The sequence below is a fragment of the Doryrhamphus excisus genome, chromosome 15 (genome assembly GCF_030265055.1).
Source record: "Doryrhamphus excisus isolate RoL2022-K1 chromosome 15, RoL_Dexc_1.0, whole genome shotgun sequence".
In the NCBI taxonomy this organism is placed as follows: Eukaryota; Metazoa; Chordata; class Actinopteri; order Syngnathiformes; family Syngnathidae; genus Doryrhamphus; species Doryrhamphus excisus.
Window position 1 is genome coordinate 7,771,124 of NC_080480.1, and position 21,582 is coordinate 7,792,705.

Here is a 21,582-nt window from a genome sequence, read left to right on the forward strand (position 1 = left end):
AACACGCAAATTCCACACAGAGATGGCCGAGGGTGGAATTGAACTCGGGTGTCCTAGCTGGGAGGACTGCATGCTAACCACTCAGTTGCAGTGCAGCCTCTGGTCTATTCATCATCATAAAAACACAAATGTTACATATTTTTGGTCCAAATTAAGCTTTTTTTTTGCATAAAAATGTTCTAAATGAACTACAATACAAAAACAGTTGAAGACCATACAAGACATTGATGAAGTGTTGTCTACACTGGCCACTAGAAGTCACTAGTACAACACACTTGACTATGACCAAGGACAGGCATTTATCATTTTATAATTGTTTATAATAATAATAGTCATCATCATTATAACACAGACTGCAGCTAAAACTGAACTCTGGATCCCTGAATGTACAATTCCGGTTTCCACCCCGCCCAATTTGAGTACAGATACAGATACAGACAGTTCCTAGTTAATATACTAGTCATGCGTCTTGCATCGGTGGAAAAAACAATGTTAAAATCAAGTGAAAATTTGTGTTGCAAGTCAGGAAAAAAAGTTGAAGTCCAATAAGTTACTATAGCCAGGGTTGATAGAATCCAAGAGTTTTTATTCTAGAACATCACTTTTTTTACCTTTTGAAATGGAGCATGGAGCCAGACAAATTAGGTTGTGCTCTTTAAGTCTAATGACGCTGATGACACATTACTATCAGTTTCAACGTAAACCCAGTCATCAGTACATTCGCATTAATGATTACAAAAGTACCTTTTATTGCAAATGTTGATGAGAAATTGTAGGAGCTTTTCAAAGTCGTGCGTCAAAAATCACCATTTTATGGGCATCTCGATGACTTGCGTTTTTTTGCCCTTTGCTGGTGGTCCCAGAAAGTAACCCCATCAGGGTTTATCCTTCAGCTGATGATCATTATTTGTATCAGTAAAACAGTAATCTGTTACAGTTTCTCACTGTATCAGAATGGCATTAAACACATCATGGCTGTAAGGAAGTAACGACTGTACAGCACTAGAACAAGTATGACAGCATTACACATAGCAAAAAAAAAATGCCAAGGTTACATTGTTGGTAGGCCAGGCACTTTAATGGTGATGCTCTGGTGATTATGTTACAAAAAGTTAGAAAAGGCTTTGTGTGAGCTGAGCTAGCTTAATTACCTTCATGCTAGAGGGGTACATACCACCATGTTATGGATGTTATGAACAGACCTTCAATATACTGATATGGGCCCCCTGCAGCAAAACAAATAATGATATCACACTCACAACTATAGTGCACAAAAGCCACTGGCTAATGACGTTACTGATTACTTCCCCGTTCTCACTAAGCCTTCCTCTTTTTGAGCATCTCAAGATACACACGGAGCGACTTCTGGATGGAGTCTTTGGTGATGAAACCCACAAAGTTTTGGATATCAGCCTCTCGTTTGGCCGTGAGCTTGTCAATGGTCTGCTTCCTCATCATGGACTTGGTGATCTGTCTGGCGTGGTCTGGAAAGCATTTCAAGCAATCACTTATTCCCAAAAGTGATGTTAAACATGAATGAATGTCACTGGCTGACAAGCATAAACAAATATTTATTGAAATGTAAACACTGAACACAGTAGGATTCAGCTTTCTTAAACACACATTTAAACGCCATTATCACATACTACAGTATTAATTGGCCCTGTACCCTAGAAACCGCTCATGAATGATACGGGAAAAGGCCGAAATGATACTGTGTCAAAGCCCAGGGCAGTGATACTGATAAAATATAGAGTTTAACCATGTCCAGTATCAGCCCCCGTAGCTATCCACTCAGAGCGCGCTGCTCTGGTATCGTGCCCGTGAAACAACCAATCAGAGAACAGCACACGAGCATTTGTCTTGCTGCCGTCTGTGCTCTGTCAACATGTCAGCGGTTGACACTCCCGGCGAAAGACAAATAGGGAAAATAGCAAATAGAATATTAGAAATGGAACGTTTTATCACCATTAATGAGGAGGACACTCTTGAATTGATCGAAAAAACTAAAAATGCAAATACAAGTCGGAAAACCAAGGGCGACCTGAAGCTTTTTTCTGAATGGCTCATCAACTGCAAGAACGAAGGAAGACTGGTAGAAAGTATTGCCCCGCCTGAGTTAGACAAATACGTGTCTATGTTTATTTTATCAATCAGAAAAGAAAATGGGGATGAAAACGAGCTTGATTCTCTCAAATCAAAATTCAACTCTCTGGCACGTTACATGATAGAAAAACGACAGCTAAACTTCCATGAAGGCAAACAGTTCAGACACAGCAGTGACGTGTTGAATGCCAAATACATGTAATAAACTGAAAACTTTCTGGAAACAAAATGGTCTTTTGATTAAATAGTATGTGATAATAAGCTCTGGCATGATACTGGGCCTGATACCAGACAAACCATGTGATGATCTTATCACATACTATTTAATCATGAGCTTATTATCTATCACATACTATTTAATCAAAAGAATATTTTGTTTCCAGAAAATGTTCAGTTTATTACATGTCTTATATCTAAACAGTGTAAACACAACAATTGCAAAAATATTTCAACAATAATATTTAACTTTAATTGTCAGACATTGATAAGATAATTATCAATGTCTGACAATTAAAGTTCCATTAATCAAGTTTGGGTTTTTTGGTGACTGGAGAAGCACTAGGCACTAAGCACTCGTGTGCTGTTCTCTGATTGGTTGTTTCACGGGCACGATACCAGAGCAGCGCGCATTGAGTGGACAGCTACGGGGGGCTGATACTGGACATGGTTAAACTCTATATTTTATCAATATCACTGCCCTGGGCTTTGACACAGTATCATTTCGGCCTTTTCCCGTATCATTCATGGGCGGTTTCTAGGGTACAGGGCCAATTAATACTGTAGTATGTGATAATAAGATCATCACATGGTTTGTCTGGTAACAGGCCCAGTATCATGCATCCCGCGTGCCAGTATCAGCCCGAGACTGAAACCTATAATTATCAACTTTAAAAGGAATAAATATTCAACCATGTGCAAAACATTTCTGTCGTAGTTTAAGTTTTATCTATCGATGTGATGACTGCTCCTCCGTGCGTATCGGCCGATACCAATTCAAGTAAAGAACGCAAATATTGGCCGGATATATCGGCCAGCTGATGTATCGGTCGATCCTTACACTGTGTTCCCACTGTCGTCCGTTTCTGACTCTCCCCATCCCCTAGCAAGCTTCGCCAGCCATGGTGAGCTGGCGCCGCTGCCCTGGTTCTACCTTCCGCCTGATAGCCTCACTGGTTATCATTCATTTGCTCACAGGAGGAGCTTGTGTGTTTCCCATATATTAATTTGTGGAGGCTCGCCACAAATAAATTTAGACCGCAACCGCAATCTGGCGCTACCTGCTGGAGGGATCAGTGTTGGCAACGAATCAACTTTGTCACGATATTTTAACGAGTATTCAGACCCCTCTACAAATCAAGCCACTTTCTCTGGTCTTACTTACCAGGAATGGCCAACCACTTGGCCATGGCCTGCTCTGCAGTGGTCATGAGCTTATCTTCTGGTACTATTTGGTCCACTAATCCCATCGTCAGAGCCTCATTTGGGTTGTAGAGCAGCCCCAGAGCCAGGGCCAACTCAGTGGTCCGGTGGCCCACTGTATTAGCCATGGTGTCCTTAAACCTGCCAGCAGCACATGGTACACTTTATGTACTGGACCAGTCAAAATGTACTAGTATGAGTGTCCACTAACACATTTTTCATCAAGATGATTGTGAATTTTTACCAAAAAGGTGCAACTATGCCAAGCTGAGTCTCATTAAGGCCGATGGTGTACCGTGGGTTGTCTGCCATAATCCTATAATCGCATGTTAGCGACATCAGACAGCCGCCAGCAGGACTAGAGCCCTGTAGAAGAAGGGGAGAACATCACTTGGCTTTTTTGCTCTGATCCACCAACATGTCGGATGTGATTTTTTTGTCCATACGTTGATAGCAGCTATGGTGACCATGTTGGAGCTGTAAAGTTTTAGCCACATCTCCTGGACATTTTTCCAGAACTCTGCACAGCGCTCTGGACTCCTCCCATACATCTCCATGATGTCCAGTCCGGCCGAGAACACCTTGGGTAAACTCTGGACGCAAACAACATTTATAGCTATGGTCAGAAAAATGAACAACGTAGAACATAACTACAAACAATATAGAACATATTTAGGCAAAGTTGATAAATCATATCAGTGACTCATTCATGATTCATTTATTATATGTATTTATTATGTTGCACTTTAAAGAAAGAGAGTTTGAGACACCCAGGATACAGACAACGGGAAAAACTGGTGTCTTGTTGTTAATAAAAGGAACAAATACTTTGGATTAGGTAAATTATAAGTAAATTACGCGCGAGTTTGCATGTTTTCTCTGTGTGTGCGTGGGTTTTCTCCAGGTACTCCAGTTTCCGCTCACATTCCAAATGGCGACCCTAAATTGTCCAATTGATTGGCTGGCGACCAGTCCAGAGTGTACCCCGCCAGTGTACCCCGCCTCTTTCCAAAGACAGCTGAGATAGGCTCCATCCACGTTGGAATTATCACTTTATACATACAGGCTAGGCCTCACAGCTAGGAGACCCGAGTTTGATGCCACCCTCGGTCATCTCTGTGTGGTGCATGCATGGATTTTCTCCGGGTACTCCGGTCTCCTCCCACATTCCAAAAACATGCTAGGTTAATTGGCGACTCCAAATTGTCCATAGGTATGAATGTGAGTGTGAATGGTTGTTTGTCTATATGTGCCCTGTGATTGGCTGGCCACCAGTCGAGGGTGTACCCCGTCTCGTGAGGGTAAGCGGTAGAAAATGAATGAATGATGTCAAACAGGACATTGATCCCTATCACCTATCAAGACTACTTCAACGTTCTGACTTTATGAGGAAAGGTGGAGGACGTGCTGAGGAAGATATGAGTCGGCGTTACCGAGGTGATGATGAGGCCGCGGCAGCTCTTGTCCATCTCAAGCTTCTCTACGCTGATGCAAAACTCTGTGAGGAAGTCCAAACTGAGGCTGTTGACTGGCGGACTCTTCATACGCATCACGGCCACACCTACAGATAAATATGGCATACATATTCATCACAACAAGAGAATTGGTATGTCAATGAAATGCATAGTTAGGGGCGTATGTATGATGTATTTTGGAATATTACCGTATTGTGTATAACCATATATATACTCAACCATGTAACCGGTTGAAGCCTTCTGAGAAGAAAATATGCAAACAATATGCTAATCGTGCTAACATTCTTTCAGAAAAGGTCATGTGACCAATACAGTAGCTGTTTCGGCAGTCTGTGAGGCGTCAAAATGTGATTATGACTTCTGTCATCAAGGTGCAACGTCTCATATTTTATATAATTTGTTCCTATGTTTGTTCTTTTTGTTTTGTTGTGTAGTAGCTTAGCTATATTGCAAATCATATCGCTACGTCAACACACCTAAATAACTTGTGCATTGCACTTATGTTATGATTAGCGACTGCTTCTGGTGTTGTTGGAGAATTTTCAGGAATTTGTGTCACTGAGCAGCAGCAGTCACATCAGTGCACAGTCAGCTGCCGGGGCACACTGAGTAATCTTACCTTGTTTTACACAGCGGGATATAATACATAAGTGTTTCATAACCTTCATTAAATTACTGTTCACTACAATCCCTCACCTCACCTACCTGTCAGTGCGTCAGAACGTGTGATAAATTAAATAAATCATCCTGAATGCAAGATTAAAAGGTGGAGGCTGATTATTATTACGCCGTCTAGACTTTGAGAGGTTCCACTCTCCGGCATCTGTTACGTCATATGCAAATAATAAGTACATTTTTCAGGATTTTAACCTGGCAACTTCTAGAACAGCCAATAGCTATTTCTCTTGGTGTACATTATTGGAACAGCGCCAACCAAAACCAGATTTGTAATACAGTACAGGTCTTTCCTGATGTTGAGTAGATTATGCAGTCTGATGTTTTAACTAGTTGGTTGCATACTTTGACGCTTACAACACTCACCTGTACTCTGGTCGAAATCCACGGTGATTTTGGGTGATGTGGAATTATTCCTCTGTTGTGCAACAACAAACAGAGAAGATGCACACACTCTGCCATGATTGCAGGATGACACTTGAGAGAGAAGACCTGGATACAGAAAATTCACAGTAAAAATAAAACTAGTTAAAAGAGATTGATGATGCCAGCTTTGACTTAAAGAAAATAATGTTTAAACAGGTAGTAAAGTAGGACGAGACCCACCATGACCCTTGCTCCAGATTCATTGAAGCAGATAGCAACGCTAGCTAGTTAGTCGACATTCATGGTCAAGAGCAGGCGAACGTAAAGGACTCACTCTTAAAATGAAACGTTCTCTCAAGTCTGTTAAAGTAGTATAAAAACGACATACCTGGTAAAGCAGACGTATTTCTCAAAGCTGCTCTGAAAGCCATTTTGATGTGTGCAGCTGAGCGTAGAGTAGGAATATATATTTATACACTTTCCGGAACAACAGCGCTTGGAAATGACAGTGGTCAGTATGAATAATTACAACTTCCGGGTTCAAGTCGCCCATAACGCTTCCATTATTAAAGTGACAGATTTATTATAATTACTTCTGAATTTGCAAGTCTGTCACATTTAATGTTTCAGATCATCAAACAAAAAGACAACATAACTGAACACAAATGCAGTTTGAATTAAACTTTTTATTTTTACTTTTACTTTTTACTTTTATTTTTATTTTTAAGGGAAAAAAGTGAGGTAAATAAATATTTAAGTTGAGTTTACCCCGCTCACAATTTTAAGGTCATTGTAACAGAGATAGACTGAATGTAAAAATTAAAAAAAAACTATAAATGAAGCTGTATTTTGAGTGAAATATTGTGAAATAAGTGTTTGATCCTGAAGCAAAACGTGACACATACTGTTCAAATCCTGATGGTTTTTCATTGCAGTATTCATTTGATAGCAACATTCATCATTGATTTTCTATGCTGCTAATCCTCACTAGAGTCGCGGGTACGTATGCTGGATCCTATCCCAGCTGTCTTCGGGCTAGAGGCGGGATACACTCTGGACTGGTTGCCAGCCAATCACAGGGCTCATATAGACAACCATTCGCACTCACATTCATACCGTCATCATACGAGTCGGCAATTAGCCTAACATTCCACACACTTTGCTGTGTTTGGTCACACTCTCAAGTGCTCTCGAGGACTTCCAGATACATAGGTCCACCTTTACTGAGTGCAGGTGATCTACAGAATGCACAGAGCTATCTAAAACATCTGTCAGTGCTCACTTCCAAATGCGCAAACCTCATTATCTTGATGTTTTGGCATCGTTTAACGCGAAAATACAACATGGTCAAAACATGTGAGAATATGTTGATGCCTGTCTGTGAAAAAGTATAGAAAGCGGTGAGAGGTTTTTTTACAGCCTTAAAACATGGTAATGGTAATGGTTTTATTTCATTTGAACATGCATCAGATTGCAATTGAATGCATCACATAATCAGTTCACAGTTTCACATGTCTGAAAGGAGTAGGAAGAAGCAAAGCTTATTAAATCTTACCCCTCCATCTGGTACTTTTACAATCAGTAACTGTTACATTTGTTCACTTCCTGCTTTCCATAATACAGTTAAATTTTGTTTTTTGTTTTTATATTATTTTTGTCACGTACCGAAGTACGAGGTGATATGACCATAAGAAGTGACATAATGGGTACCATAGTGTCAATATAGTGATATATATAGCACATCATGACTGGTTCAAGACTCTTCATCCTTGTATTTAGCAAACATCAACTGCTTGTATTGTATATACATGTATATATTATAACATACATAATAATTGTTGGCTACTTCGCAGATTTCACTTATTGCAGGCTATTTTGAGAAGTTATCCACTGTATTATATTGTTCATTGGTAAAAAGCCAATACTAACAATTTCTACCAGTAAGTCTTTCTGGACCCCAAATCAGAATGTTTCCAGGGATGGTGATGTTGGGATCGTGTTCAACACACCCTGTCTGAAATCTCCAGTCCGTGTGGGTCAAAATGTTGGGATGAAATATGTATTTCACTCAAACACAAATCTTTATTACATATGAGATTGTTTCTCCCTGTTAAAATAAACCCACCTCACATACAACTGTTAGAAAATAGGGGATCAAATACATGTTTCCCCCCCGTAGCATGGTTTGGAGTGAGAAAAGTGAGCGAGTGAGAGGGAGTTCATATCCTGCAGGTGTCACAGCCAGAGCTGTTTCTGTGGATGTACGTATGCCATGCACTGAGGCTTCTTCAGACCAGTAAGTATCACATTTGACATATACTGTAGCTGTACAGGTGCAATCTTAACAATAATGCTGGGAACCAGATAATGTATTTTAATTATATCCATGTCAAATTGTATAAATACAAGATTAGAAAATGTTGGATTCTTATTTTGATCTTAGTTAGATCTTGTTTGTATGCTCTACCAGCGAATGGCAAAAAAACACGACTAATTGAGATACAGCTCCCCGCAAACCCTCCCGCCATTATTCATACGTAACACAATATAGGTTAAAGCCCTATATATGCCCCCAAATACATCATGAAGAAAGTAGTTCTAGTTTTAATTTTCTCTTGCCTGCAACGATGGTGTGTTCAAGGACCGCTGAACAAAGTATGACATCTCAAAGGTTGATGAAAATGCATTACTAATTTTGGGCTAATACATATAAGCTGTATGGTAATGGTAATGGTTTTATTTCATTTGAACATGCATCAGATTCCAATTGAGTGCATCACATAATCAGTTCACAGTTCCACATGTCCAAAAGGAGTAGGAAGAAGCAAAGCTTATTAAATCCTACCCCTCCATCTGGTACTTTTACAATCACTAACTGTTACATTTGTTCACTTCCTGCTTTCCTAATATAGTTTTTTTATTTAATTTATTATTATTATTATTTTTATTTTTTTTTGTCACATACCGGAGATATGACCATACACTGACATAATGGGTAGTGAATAATGTTGAATAATGTGGGTTCACTTCCTGCCTTTCTAATATAATTTAAGATTTTTTAAACATGTTTTTAATTTTAATTAATTAAGTAATTAATTTTAATTTATTTTACACATTTTTATTTATTTTTACTTTTTTTAAAAAAATTTTTTGTCACGTACCAAAGTACGAGGTGATATGACCATCCAATGACATAATGGGTACCATAGTAAGTGTCAATATAGTGATATATATAGCACATCATGACTGGTTCAAGACTCTTCATCCTTGTATTTAGCAAACATCAACTGCTTGTATTGTTTCTTGAATTGGCTCATCGTTGTGCATTGTTTGAGTTCCTTACTCAATCCATTCCATAGTTTGATTCCACATACTGAAATGCTATGGCTTTTTAACGTAGTCCTAGCATATAAGTGTTTCAAATGTAGTTCTTCCCTGAGATCATATTTCTCCTCTCTTGTAGAGAAGTATTGGATGACATTTTTAGGTAATTGGTTATTTTTTAGCCTTATGCATTATTTTAGCTGTTTGAAGATGAACTATATCAGCAAGTTTAAGTATTTGTGATTTTAGAAATAAGGAGTTAGTATGTTCTCTGTAGGCGGCATTATGAATTATCCTTACTGACCTTTTTTGCAGTACATTTAGCGAGTGAAGATTGCTGTTATAGTTATTTCCACACAATAAGTGAAATATGGTAGAACCATATCATTATGTATTTTTAAATTATTACTGTTTTCTGCTGAAAAAAACAGATTTGCGGAGAAGAATAAATAATGCTGGATCAACTGTATATTGATTTATCTTCAATTGTGACAAAAAAAACATCTCTCCATCCTGACGATACACTAATTTAACTGTGATTAAGCGTAATATAGGAAATCCATCAGCATGCATCCTGCCGCTTTCTCTGCTGTTGCTTTTCTGTGAAATCATGGATCGACTGGAACTGTGACTGGGAGGAACCAATGTTTGGATTGACAGAGTTAGGTTTGTATCAGTAAAAACAGATAAATGATGTCATCAATTTTGAAGTAAATTTGTGATTTAACATGCCATTGTTTTCATTTCCAGTGTGTGTGACAGTCATTTATATTCCTCTGATGCTTTTCGGTCTCCTGGGAAATGTCTTAACAATCCTGGTGGTTTGGCTACGTCCACAAATAAGAAGTTCTACCTACTTGTATCTGAGTAGTATGGCTGTCAGCGATCTGATGATACTACTACTTCTACCTTTGGATCTCTATAAGGTACAAACACATGTAAACCAGCTCCGATACAATGTGGAAATATTGGAAATTGTAGAAACCAAAGTCTGAGTTTACTTATGACTTACTCACTCATGCGAGCAATTAAAAAAGGAAACCAGTTATGCTATGCTAAGTGTGACTCTAAAAGCAAACAATGTGGTCCTTTCCTCAAATCAACTCTCCTTACCCCTTCCTGCCCAAACAAACCCAAGACCCAAGTTTCACTGACTCCTGGATGCTTGAAGAAGACTCAAGTTTCACTGACTCACGGGTGCGCATCTAAGACTGTAGTTTCACTGACTACATGGTACTCAACTCGCGTTTCACTGACTTGACAAAAGCTCAAGTTTTCAGACTTGCACGGCGAAAGCTTAAATTTCATTGACTCATATGCGCTCAGTGAAGACTCGAGCTTCAAAGACCCAAGTTTCACTGACTCCTGGACGCTTGACAAAGACTCAAGTTTCACTGACTTTTGGACACTTGAAGAAGACTCGAGTTTCACTGACTCATGGATGCCCAACTAAGACTCTAGTTTCACTGACTACATGGTAGTCACTGACTTGACAAAGACTCAAGTTTTCAGACTAGGGTTTCACTGACTCACTGGTACCCGATGAAGACTCGAACATCATTGATTCCCGGGTGTTTGAAGAAGACTAGACTGGACAAAGACTGGACAAAGACTCAAGTTTTCAGACTAATTGGTGCTCAGTGAAGAATAGAGTTTCACTGACTCAAGGGTACTCGATGAAGACTCGAGTTTCACTGACTCATGGGTGCGCAACTAAGACTCTTGTTTCACTGTCTCCTGGACGCTTGAAGAAGACTCGAGTTTCACTGACTCGCTGGTACCCGATGAAGACTCGAACTTCATTGATTCCCGGGTGCTTGAAGAAGACTCGACTTTCACTGACTTGCAGGTGCTCAACTAAGACTAAGTTTCACTAACTCCTGGGTACTGGACAAAGACTCAAGTTTTCAGACTTATTGGTGGTCAGTAAAGATTACAGATTCACTAACTCAAGGGTACTCGATGAAGACTCGAGTTTCACTGACTCACGGGTGGGCAACTAAGACTCTAGTTTCACTGACTTACAGGGAGTTGACAAAGACTCAATTTTCAGATTCAAGGGTGCACGGCAAAGTCTTAAATTTAATTGACTCATATGCTCACTGAGTTTCACTTACTCACTGGTACTCAATGAAGACTCGAACTTCAAACTAACATCAAACTTTCATATCAAGGCGGGGGCCTCAAACTAGTGTCCTGCGGGCCACAATTGGCCCGCGGGCCGCGTGTTTGAGACCCCTGCTCTATGTTGTTTAAAATTTGGCTTAAATGTTCATCAAAAATTTAATCATACACATACTGGGGTTAAACAGCATTTTCTATCTGGAGTTAAACTATGGTGACAATGCATTCCGTATAAGATGAGTACTAATATGCGTCTCTGCCTCTCTCAGCTATGGAGGCCCCGACCTTGGCCCTTCGGAGACCTCGCCTGTAAGATGACCATGTTTCTCTCCGAGTGCTGCACCTTCTGCACCGTCCTCCACATCACCTTTCTCTCTTTGGAGAGGTATGTGGCCATCTGCTGGCCAATCACGGCCAAGACGCTGGTAACACGCCGCAGAACCAGGGCTCTCATTGGCTGCCTGTGGCTGGGCGCTGCGGTGAGTGCAGCACCCGTGTTGGTGATGGTTGGCGTTGAGGAAATTGGGGAGGAAGATCTCAGGGTCGGTGGATGGAGGGAGAATGGAAGGTGGATGGGCGAGGATGACAGTTACATGACTTCATTTGATGACGAATTAGATGCGTTGATGTGGGAAGAAAAAGAGAGACACGGTGAAAGAGCTGGACAGTGGAATTGGTTGGAAGACGGAGAATTGGGAGGAATAGGTGAGAAATTGAAACAACATGGCGTTGCAGTTAAAAATGAAAAACAGGTCCAGGAAGATGACGGAGAGCAGGAAAACATGCGAGATGAAGGAGAAGAATGGGAAGCAAAGGTTGATAAGAAACCTATGCCGGAGATTGATAGGCGGGAGTGTCGCTGTACAGACTACGCCATTTCCTCCGGCCTACTCTCCGCCATGATGATTCTATCCAACCTGTACTTCCTGGTTCCGGTCTGTGTACTCGGACTGGTCTACGCTCTGATTGGAAGGACCCTCTGGCTGCGCCCTCAGAGTAGCCGCAGAGAGCAAAGTCACCGACACGCCGTGAAGATGCTTGGTGAGGGAACAAAAAACACACACTTACTAATATGTTGATGTTAGAGCATTCATTATCATCTTACTGCGATCTTCTTCTGAGGAACTTCTCAGGAACTAGTTCAGCAAGTCTCGTGTGAGAAAAAAACTGTGAGAACCAGGACTCTTTATTTGACAGGAGCCAAACTTGAACAAGCTTGTCAAAACATTGGCAATCACTGGAGGTCAACAGTCTGACTAACTGTGTCCTCTTACAAAGAACTCTACATTCATCACACATCAACTTAACATGCAAAAGGTGGCTAGGAAATACAGGTTTAAATTTAAAAAACCTATTTTAACATATTCACATTGGAGGACATAGACAATTTGGTTGGATGGAGGGATGCTTTTGTCCACCAGAGGCAGCCAGAGGAGCCCAAGAGGGAGGCTGACATCATCGCAGCACCCTGGCAGGCATCAATTCCTGATTGCTCCATCTATCCATCATTTCTTATGCCGCTTATTCTCACTAGGGTCCCGGGTATGCTGGAGCCTATCCCAGCTGTCTTAGTGTGAGAGGCGGGGTACACCCTGGACTGGTCGCCAGCCAATCACAGGGCACAAACAGACAAACAACCATTCACACTCACATTCATACCTATGGACAATTTGGAGTCGCCAATTAACCTAGCATGTTTTTGGAATGTGGGAGGAAACCGGAGTACCCGGAGAAAACCCACGCATGCATGGGATGAACATGCAAACTCCACACAGAGATGCTCAAGTGGAGATTCGAAACCAGGTCTTCCCGATCTCCTGAATCCTGGCTCTCCTGACCACTCGGCCCACACTGGTCTTATTTAATTTAAAAAATACCTTAAAAATGCTGAAATACGTTTAGTACACACCAGAGGTCTCAAACTCAATTGAGCTAGGCTGCGCCGCATCAGGTTTTCCAAAAAAAAAACAACGCATTTATGAAAAACAGAAAAATATACAAACTTTTTCAGTGCTTTGGTTCCGATTTTCTACAATAAAAGCTCCGATAAAAAATGCCACTGTTTTCAAATATCTTAATTTTTATTTTTCTGGACAAAATAAGATGAAAAATAAATAAATAAATCAAGAATAAAGAAAATCAGTCTGTAATAAATATAATAATAATAATAATAAAACGGCAAATAATCAAAACTTAAGAAACCACATATAGTTGGTGGGTAGACAAATTATTTTTTTCAGATTAAAATGAACAAAGCATTATTAGAGCCCTGTAGACATGACAAAACACGACTATAGTCACATTTATACTCTTTTTATTTACAACATATTGCGCAACTGCAGGGTCTTGAGACACATGCTAACTCGCAAACTAGAGAGTTAGCGACCTAAACGGTAGCTTTTTGGGAAATGTTATTTCCTTTAAACTTTCCTTTAAAACCTACCACTTCCACACAGATAGGGAGGATAACTACTAACAGTTATTTAACCTTTAACATGAACATTAATAAAACATAATAATTTTTTCTGGGTACATGATACCATACAGCATCCATATCAAACTTGCGCGGGCCTGCACTAACATTAAACTTTCATATCAAGGTGGGGGCCTCAAACTAGTGTCCTGCGGGCCACATATGGCCCGCGGGCCGCATGTTTGAGACCCCTGGTATACACTGTCAAGATGCATTTTATTTGATAAACACTACACTAAACATTTTTATTTTATTCTTCTTCCCTCATGTCTCCTCAGGAGTGATCGTCTTGGCGTTTGTCCTGTGCTGGCTACCTTTCCACATTGGTCGAACTATATTCTTTTTCTCTCTGGGAACTAATACGGACAGGCAGGAGCCATACTTTGTCAACACGGATGAATCTATCAGCCACGGATGCAAAGTGACCACGGCTGTTAACTCAGACTTGCACCCTAATACATCTGGAAATGCTTCCGAGAATGAAACAATCTCTGATATGTGTGTGAAGACCACATTTGAAACGCACATTAACGTGAGCATACCCTCGAGCAGGGATTTACATTACCATGTGTCACCCACCGAAAGCAAGGAAAGGGTCACACATGCACTTACACGCACGATATCACCTAATGATTCCACACATATACAACAGTTAATGCATGGATATACGAACAACAAAACGCACAATGCACCACACAAACGTTTAAGCTACCATACCAACACAACAAGCACTGGTGTTGATTTGCAATGTAAGAACATCCCAGAGACACACAATGACACACACAACAACAACAACACACATTTGTATTTTTTATACTATCTGTCGCAGTATTTTAACCTGGGTTCGTCCGTGCTCTTTTACCTGAGCGCTGCGGTCAACCCGTTACTGTACAACGCCATGTCAGCCAGATATAGACACGCTGTACACAGCCTGGTATACACACACTCGTACGCACGCGGCCAACGCTTGCGTACACTCCAGACACATCAAACCTCGACTAATTTGTAAGAAGGAATTTTACTTCATTGTCTACTGTGAGCGGCTGCACGGTGAATGAGTGGTTAGCGTGCAGGCCACACAGCTAGGAGACCCGAGTTTGATTCCACCGTCTGGCATCTCTCATGACTCCAAATTGTCCATAGGTATGAATGTGAGTGTGAATGGTTGTTTGTCTATATGTGCCCTGTGATTGGCTGGCTGAAGACAGCTGGGATAGGCTCCAGCATACCCCCTTGTGACGATAAGCGGTAGAAAATGAATGAGTGAATGTTTACTATCAGGAATTTCAAAGCCATATGGTCATTTGGTGTCAGTGTTGGCTTACCTTCCTGCAACCAAATACCCTCTCTTGCTTTGACTGATTGATTGACATTGACACTTAAAAAAAAAAAAATATATATATATATATATACATATATATACATATATATATATAAATATAGTGATTCCATTCTATTTTTTGTGCTTGAAAATGCTTCATTTAAGAAAAAAAAAATATATATATACTGTATATATATTTGTTTTATTATATATATATATATATTTATTATATAATATTATATAATAAATAGTATTTATTATTTATATTAATTTATATAAATTCATAATTTATATGAATTATATAATTATTACATTTATATTTTTTATTATATATATTATATATATATATATATATATATATATATATATATATATATATATATATATATATATATATATATATATATATATATATATATATATATATATATATATATATATATATATATATATATAATTATTTTGCTTAAATGAAGCATTTTCAAGCACAAAAAATAGAATGGAATCAACTAAAATACAAATAAATATAAGGCATTCCAAGACATGATATATAGTACTCTCAACTGGTTGGTAATGTTACTATAATGTTTGAGGAAACACACAAGCACCAGACTTGGTCACTGAAACAACTGCTTTATTTGCAGTAATCCGTAACACGAGCTACTAACGCAGCTGTAAGCCTCGCCAGGCTAAAACTCCAAACCCCCGAGGTCACATCCTGTCCGCCACGCACTGAGCTAACACAGCTAACACATACAAGCAACGGTTGTTCCATGTCTGGAGGGCTCTCAAACATATTTTGGAGGTTGTAAATCGGTTTTCTACTACAAAAATATTTCATTTATAAATAAAGAATCCTATTTCGCCAAAATTCCCTTATCACGGTCGGGTCTGTAACCAATTACCCGCAATAAAAGAGGGCTTACTGCATGTAAATATCATTGTGTGTGTTCATACTTTTAAAAGAGGGCTATGCTTGTAAATGTAAACACATACGACCTGATGTGTCCTCTGCTACCGATAACACCCCTCTGATGAATGTCTTTATTTGATATCGCTACCGTGATGGTTATAAATATTCATTTTTTTGACAGCAGGAAGGCCTTCAATGGTTTTCCTGAGGTTTGGAAAACAGAGCCTTAGGCTGGAGGACAATTGATTAGATTGTGTTTGTAATCCAGGCCCTTGCTGACATGAGTAGATGTCTTATTGGAGACAAATTTATATGATATAAGTGAGAAATGTCAGTACTGAGGATAGAGGGCATTTTTTTTTCAGCTTCAGTAATATAATAAATCATTTTGATGCTTATTTTAATTACATGCTAAAACCAAATCAATGTAAATGACAACATGCAAACGTAGTTCATTAAATGTGTTTCATGCGTGAAAGCAAGTTTGTCTGTGTTTAATTTTGTGCTTAGAGGCTCGCAAATAGCCCCCGGGCTTTTGACACGCCTTTATATTCTTTATGATTACACATAATGAAGATTTTAACAAGTTTTTTACAAGGCAAATTGAGAGGTTTCCTTTTCTCTGATTTTTTTAAACATTGCATATGACACAGTTTTAGAGAAGCATATGTAACACAGTTAAAAATACATTTTATTTAAATTTTTTGTAAATGTGTGAATTTCATTTTTATTTTACATCACTCCTAGACTTCTGTAGCTCCTTCACTTTCAGAGAGCAGAAGAGTTTAAATCCAGAAAACTGTCCGAGTGAGTGATCTTCTTTTGCATCTACACATCCATTGCTATTTAATTCAGTTGAAATTGGATTAAAATAAAACTATTGTTGTTTTTATTTCCTCTGGATGTGTCACTCAAACATATGCATTATTATATTATATATTATTATATAATTATTATATATTATACATTATATATGTTATTGGTGTACCCAGTGTAATATATATCATAATCAATATTAAGAGCAGTCATAGGCTCAAGCTCACATGTCACCCTGAAGAGGATGAGAAACTACAGTGTTTGAATGAATGAAGTTGAGGATGAGCAAAATGTCAACGGATGTGAGATGAGGGTGTAATACACACTTTCCACCACTGATTGACGCTGTGGTTCATAGATCTGTTTCACTGTACTAGTAAGGCAACAACAACAAAACAACTACTCATACTGCAATAATATACAAATTTATATTTAAATAGTACTATTGATACCATAATAATAGGCCTAAGTCATTAATTTTTTTGACAATAATCAAATATTAATGTTTGTGTGTCAAATGGCAATAGCCCTGCTAATATCAGATATATTAATTAAATATATATTAAATTATAAATATCAGTAGAAGGTGATTAAAAATGATTTACAATGTTTTAAAATTATTTTTGTAATATTTTAATTTTGTAAAACTTTAGAAAATGTATTTCATGTATTTATCTAATTTATTTATTACTGTATTATGTATTTAATGTAATATATTCAATGTTTGAATGTATTGTTAGATATTAAAAATAACTTTGAAAAATTACAAAAATAATAATATCATTATATTAATATAAAAATTAAATATGATCATATTTGTGGTAAACTAGATCAGTACAGAGCAAAGGTTGTCAAACATTTCAGCATCATGGACCCCTTATGAGGGAAAACATTTAACAAGTTTGCCTTTTTTTATTTTGACACACATTTGGCCTAAAATCATAAAAAGTTTGATTTTTTTGTGTGTGATTAAAATACATCACTATGGTCGCGGGTGTACTTGCTTAGTCTATCCCAGCTGTCTTCGGATGAGAGGCGGGGTACACCCTGGACTGGTTGCCAGCCAATCACAGGGCACATATAGACAAACAACCATTCACACTCACATTCATACCTATGGACAATTTGGAGTCGCCAATTAACCTAGCATGTTTTTGGAATGTGGGAGGAGAAAACCGGAGATGTCCGAGGGTGGAATTGAACTCAGGTCTCCTAGCTGTGAGGCCTGCGCACTAACCACTCCCCACCGTACAGCCAGTATAAAATGCATGTTTCAAAAAACATACATTTGTTCCCAAGCTGTGTATCAATAAAACATACACAAGTAATGTACCTTTTCACGGAATTCTAATTAGTTTTCATCTTGAATATTACACATGGATCTACGCTTGAGAAGAAATATGCTTTTTCATTTATTTTCTGCATTCTCTCCTGTCCCGTATAACATCACAAAATGGCGCTTGAGCAATTAGCATAAACAAAGCAGCATTTCACAGCTGCGAGGTACAGTGGGGAAATTAGCGGTGTGCGTCTGCTCGGCTGATACAGGTTCAATAACATCCTGGTGCATTTCAGTGGACGTGGAAGTATTTCACTCTGATGAACAACTCAATTCATACGGCTTCGCTTGGGTGCAATTTGGACATATGTGTCAATAATTTACATACAACCCCATACGTGGGTGCCCGTGTTGTAAAGACGCTGCATTAGATTACTGTTCTACTTCTTTACTAAGTGGCTATTATATACACATCACCAGAGGTAATCTGATCACCATATTCCCTCCATTAGATGCAATGAGTGTCCCTATCAGAATGGTGAGAATTGCACCCGATGGCACTTTGCTTGGTCACTTGTGTTGTCCGCAAATACCAATGAGTGTTGATTAGAAAACTGGAAACATAATAGGGGGTATTTTCATAGTTGGAGAAACTAGGACTGTAAAAAAATTTAATCAAATTAATCACAGTTACCGCGACCCTCGTGAGGAAAAGCGGTAGAAAATGAATGAATGAATGAATAATCACAGTTAAAAAAATTATTTGTCCTGATTAATCAACATTTGCAATTATGTGTGAAATTAACTCATTCATTCATTCATTTTCTACCGCTTTTCCTCACGAGGGTTGCGGGGGTGCTGGAGCCTATCCCAGCTGTCTTTGGGCGAGAGGCGGGGTACACCCTGGACTGGTGGCCAGCCAATCACAGGGCACATATAGACAAACAACCATTCACACTCACATTCATACCTATGGACAATTTGGAGTCACCAATTAACCTAGCATGTTTTTGGAATGTGGGAGGAAACCGGAGTACCCGGAAAAAACCCACGCATGCACGGGGACAACATGCAAACTCCACACAGAGATGGTGGAATCGAACTTGGGTCTCCTAGCTGTGTGGCCTGCACGCTAACCACTCGTCCGCCGTCAAACCTGAACATTGAAATATTCAAGAAAAAGTGCTGGAACCTATCCCAGCTGTTTTTGGACGCGAGAGGCGGGGTATACTCTGGACTGGTCGCCAGCCAATCACAGGGCACATATAGACAAACAACCATTCACACTCACATTCATACCTATGGACAATTTGGAGTGGCCAATTAACCTAGCATGTTTTTGGAATGTGGGAGGAAACCGGAGTACCCGGAGAAAACCCACGCATGCACAGGGAGAACATGCAAACTCCACACAGAGATGGCTGAGGGTGGAATTGAACCCTGGTCTCCTAGCTGTGAGACCAGCGCTAACCACTCGACCGCCGTGCCGCCCTGTGAAATTAACTAACTAATTCTAATTAAGTAACACATTTTTACTGTATATGAATTATATATGTATTATCATTAGGGATGGCCGATAATTATCGGCCCCATATCAGCATAACAATGCTTGATATCGGTACTGATGCTGTATCGAGTACAAATGTGTTGATTCCACTACAGGAGATATGTCATGTTACACATATCGGTATAGGCTGATATCGATAGAGTTGAGTAGAGAATATCGGCATATCGTTTTTTTGGCAAAAAGCCAATATCATCCCTAATTATCATTATTTATGATCAACTCCAAATGAGCTGAAAATGTAAATGTAAGCATTAGAATATCCACTTTATGTTTTTCTTTGTTGTTCTGTTTATTTAGACCACATACACATGCATAATAAAGACGTTGTGATTATCGGAGTGGCCATGAATGCACCTTGTTGTGGTTTGTCGGACCAGAGATGTGTTTGTGAGTTGGCGATGCATACAGTGGTGCTTTGGTTAATGTTATTAATTGGTTCCAGAAGGTCCAACTCAAACCAAGACGGACTCTAACCAAAGCACATTTTCCCATAGAAAATAATGTAAATCCAATTAATCCGTTCCAGACAACCAAACATGTTAACACGAGACACATTGTAGAGACAATAATTATAGTTTTAAATGCAGAAAAAAATTCACCGTGCTGTCCACTCATCCACCGTGCGGCCTCCCTGAAACTAAAAATAACACACACAAAAAAAGTGCCCTTATTACGGTAAAACTTATCGTGTACGTTTGCTTTGTTGGAAAATTTTTGCCACAGACGCATGTAAATCTGAGTATGTCCAAGAAATCAATATTGATTCATCTTTTAAATATAATTTTAACAGTATGATATATTAGTCATTATGAGATTTATAGTTTGTTAAAAATCCTTTTTTATTGTCATGGTAGCTATGAAACATGTAACATATGTCCTAAATATACCTTCAAATCATGCAGCTGACATAATTTTTCAACATGAATAGTCACTTGAATAATAATGTCAGCTGCTTGGCCATCACGGTACAACGGCCAAACATAACTGAGGTAATGACTCGGTACTTTTGCTCAATGAACCGCGTCGCCGAGTGACATCATGTTGGCTATCTCCGGTATGAAAGCAGCGCAGGTGTTCTCCATTAGTCACTCTACTGGTGTTCTTTCTCACCGAGACGTAAGGTTGCAATGAATGGGATTCAATTCAGATAGGCAGTTGGGTCGGTCAGTTGGTCTGTCGGTCAGTTGGTCATTTGGTTGATCCATCGATTGATAGCTGATGTGATAAAAGGGATAGATAGAAAAATTGGTAGGTAGGTCGATCGGTAAGTAGGTCTGCCGGTTTATTAGTGGGTCAATCAATAGAGGGTAGATAGGAAGGTAATACGTATTGTAGGTAGGTAGAAAGGTAGGTTGGTCAATCCGTTGGTTAGCCCGCTGGAGGTTCAATCAATCGACCAATCAAATAAATCCATAGAGGGAAAGATTTGTAGGTAATTGGTGAGTCGGTCAATTGGTGAGTCGGTTGGTGGGTTGATGATCAATTGATAGCTAGATTGACAAAGGGATGGATCGCTAGGTAGGTAGAAAGGTAGGTACAGTACAGGTAGCTGGGTAAGTAGATCCGTCGGTCGATTGGTCAGTCAATGGATAGAGGTATGGATAGAGGTATACGTAGATGGAAAGATCGGTATGTAGGTGAATGGGAAGGTACTATTTAGGCAGGTAGTCAGTCGCTTGGCTAGTACATCAATCAATTGATAAGGTGGTAGGTCGGATGGTTGG

General features: G+C 39.2%; 2 protein-coding genes across 2 annotated transcripts; one reads left to right on the forward strand and one right to left on the reverse strand.

Moving 5' to 3' along the window:
• Window positions 1–565: 565 nt before the first annotated feature.
• On the reverse strand, window positions 566–6,573 carry eci1 (enoyl-CoA delta isomerase 1). Its single transcript, XM_058049371.1, has 7 exons — window positions 6,430–6,573; window positions 6,042–6,167; window positions 4,959–5,086; window positions 3,972–4,118; window positions 3,770–3,891; window positions 3,488–3,666; window positions 566–1,484 (listed from the first exon to the last, which is right to left on the reverse strand). Exons 1-7 carry the CDS (start codon window positions 6,470–6,472, stop codon window positions 1,318–1,320), a joined length of 912 nt encoding a protein of 303 aa, XP_057905354.1. The 5' UTR covers window positions 6,473–6,573; the 3' UTR covers window positions 566–1,317.
• Window positions 6,574–8,221: 1,648 nt separating this feature from the next.
• LOC131103428 (uncharacterized) lies at window positions 8,222–17,011 on the forward strand. Its single transcript, XM_058049716.1, has 6 exons — window positions 8,222–8,302; window positions 9,920–10,031; window positions 10,116–10,291; window positions 11,759–12,530; window positions 14,241–14,711; window positions 16,944–17,011. The coding sequence occupies exons 1-6, from the start codon at window positions 8,222–8,224 to the stop codon at window positions 17,009–17,011; spliced, it is 1,680 nt and encodes a 559-aa protein (XP_057905699.1).
• Window positions 17,012–21,582: the final 4,571 nt, after the last annotated feature.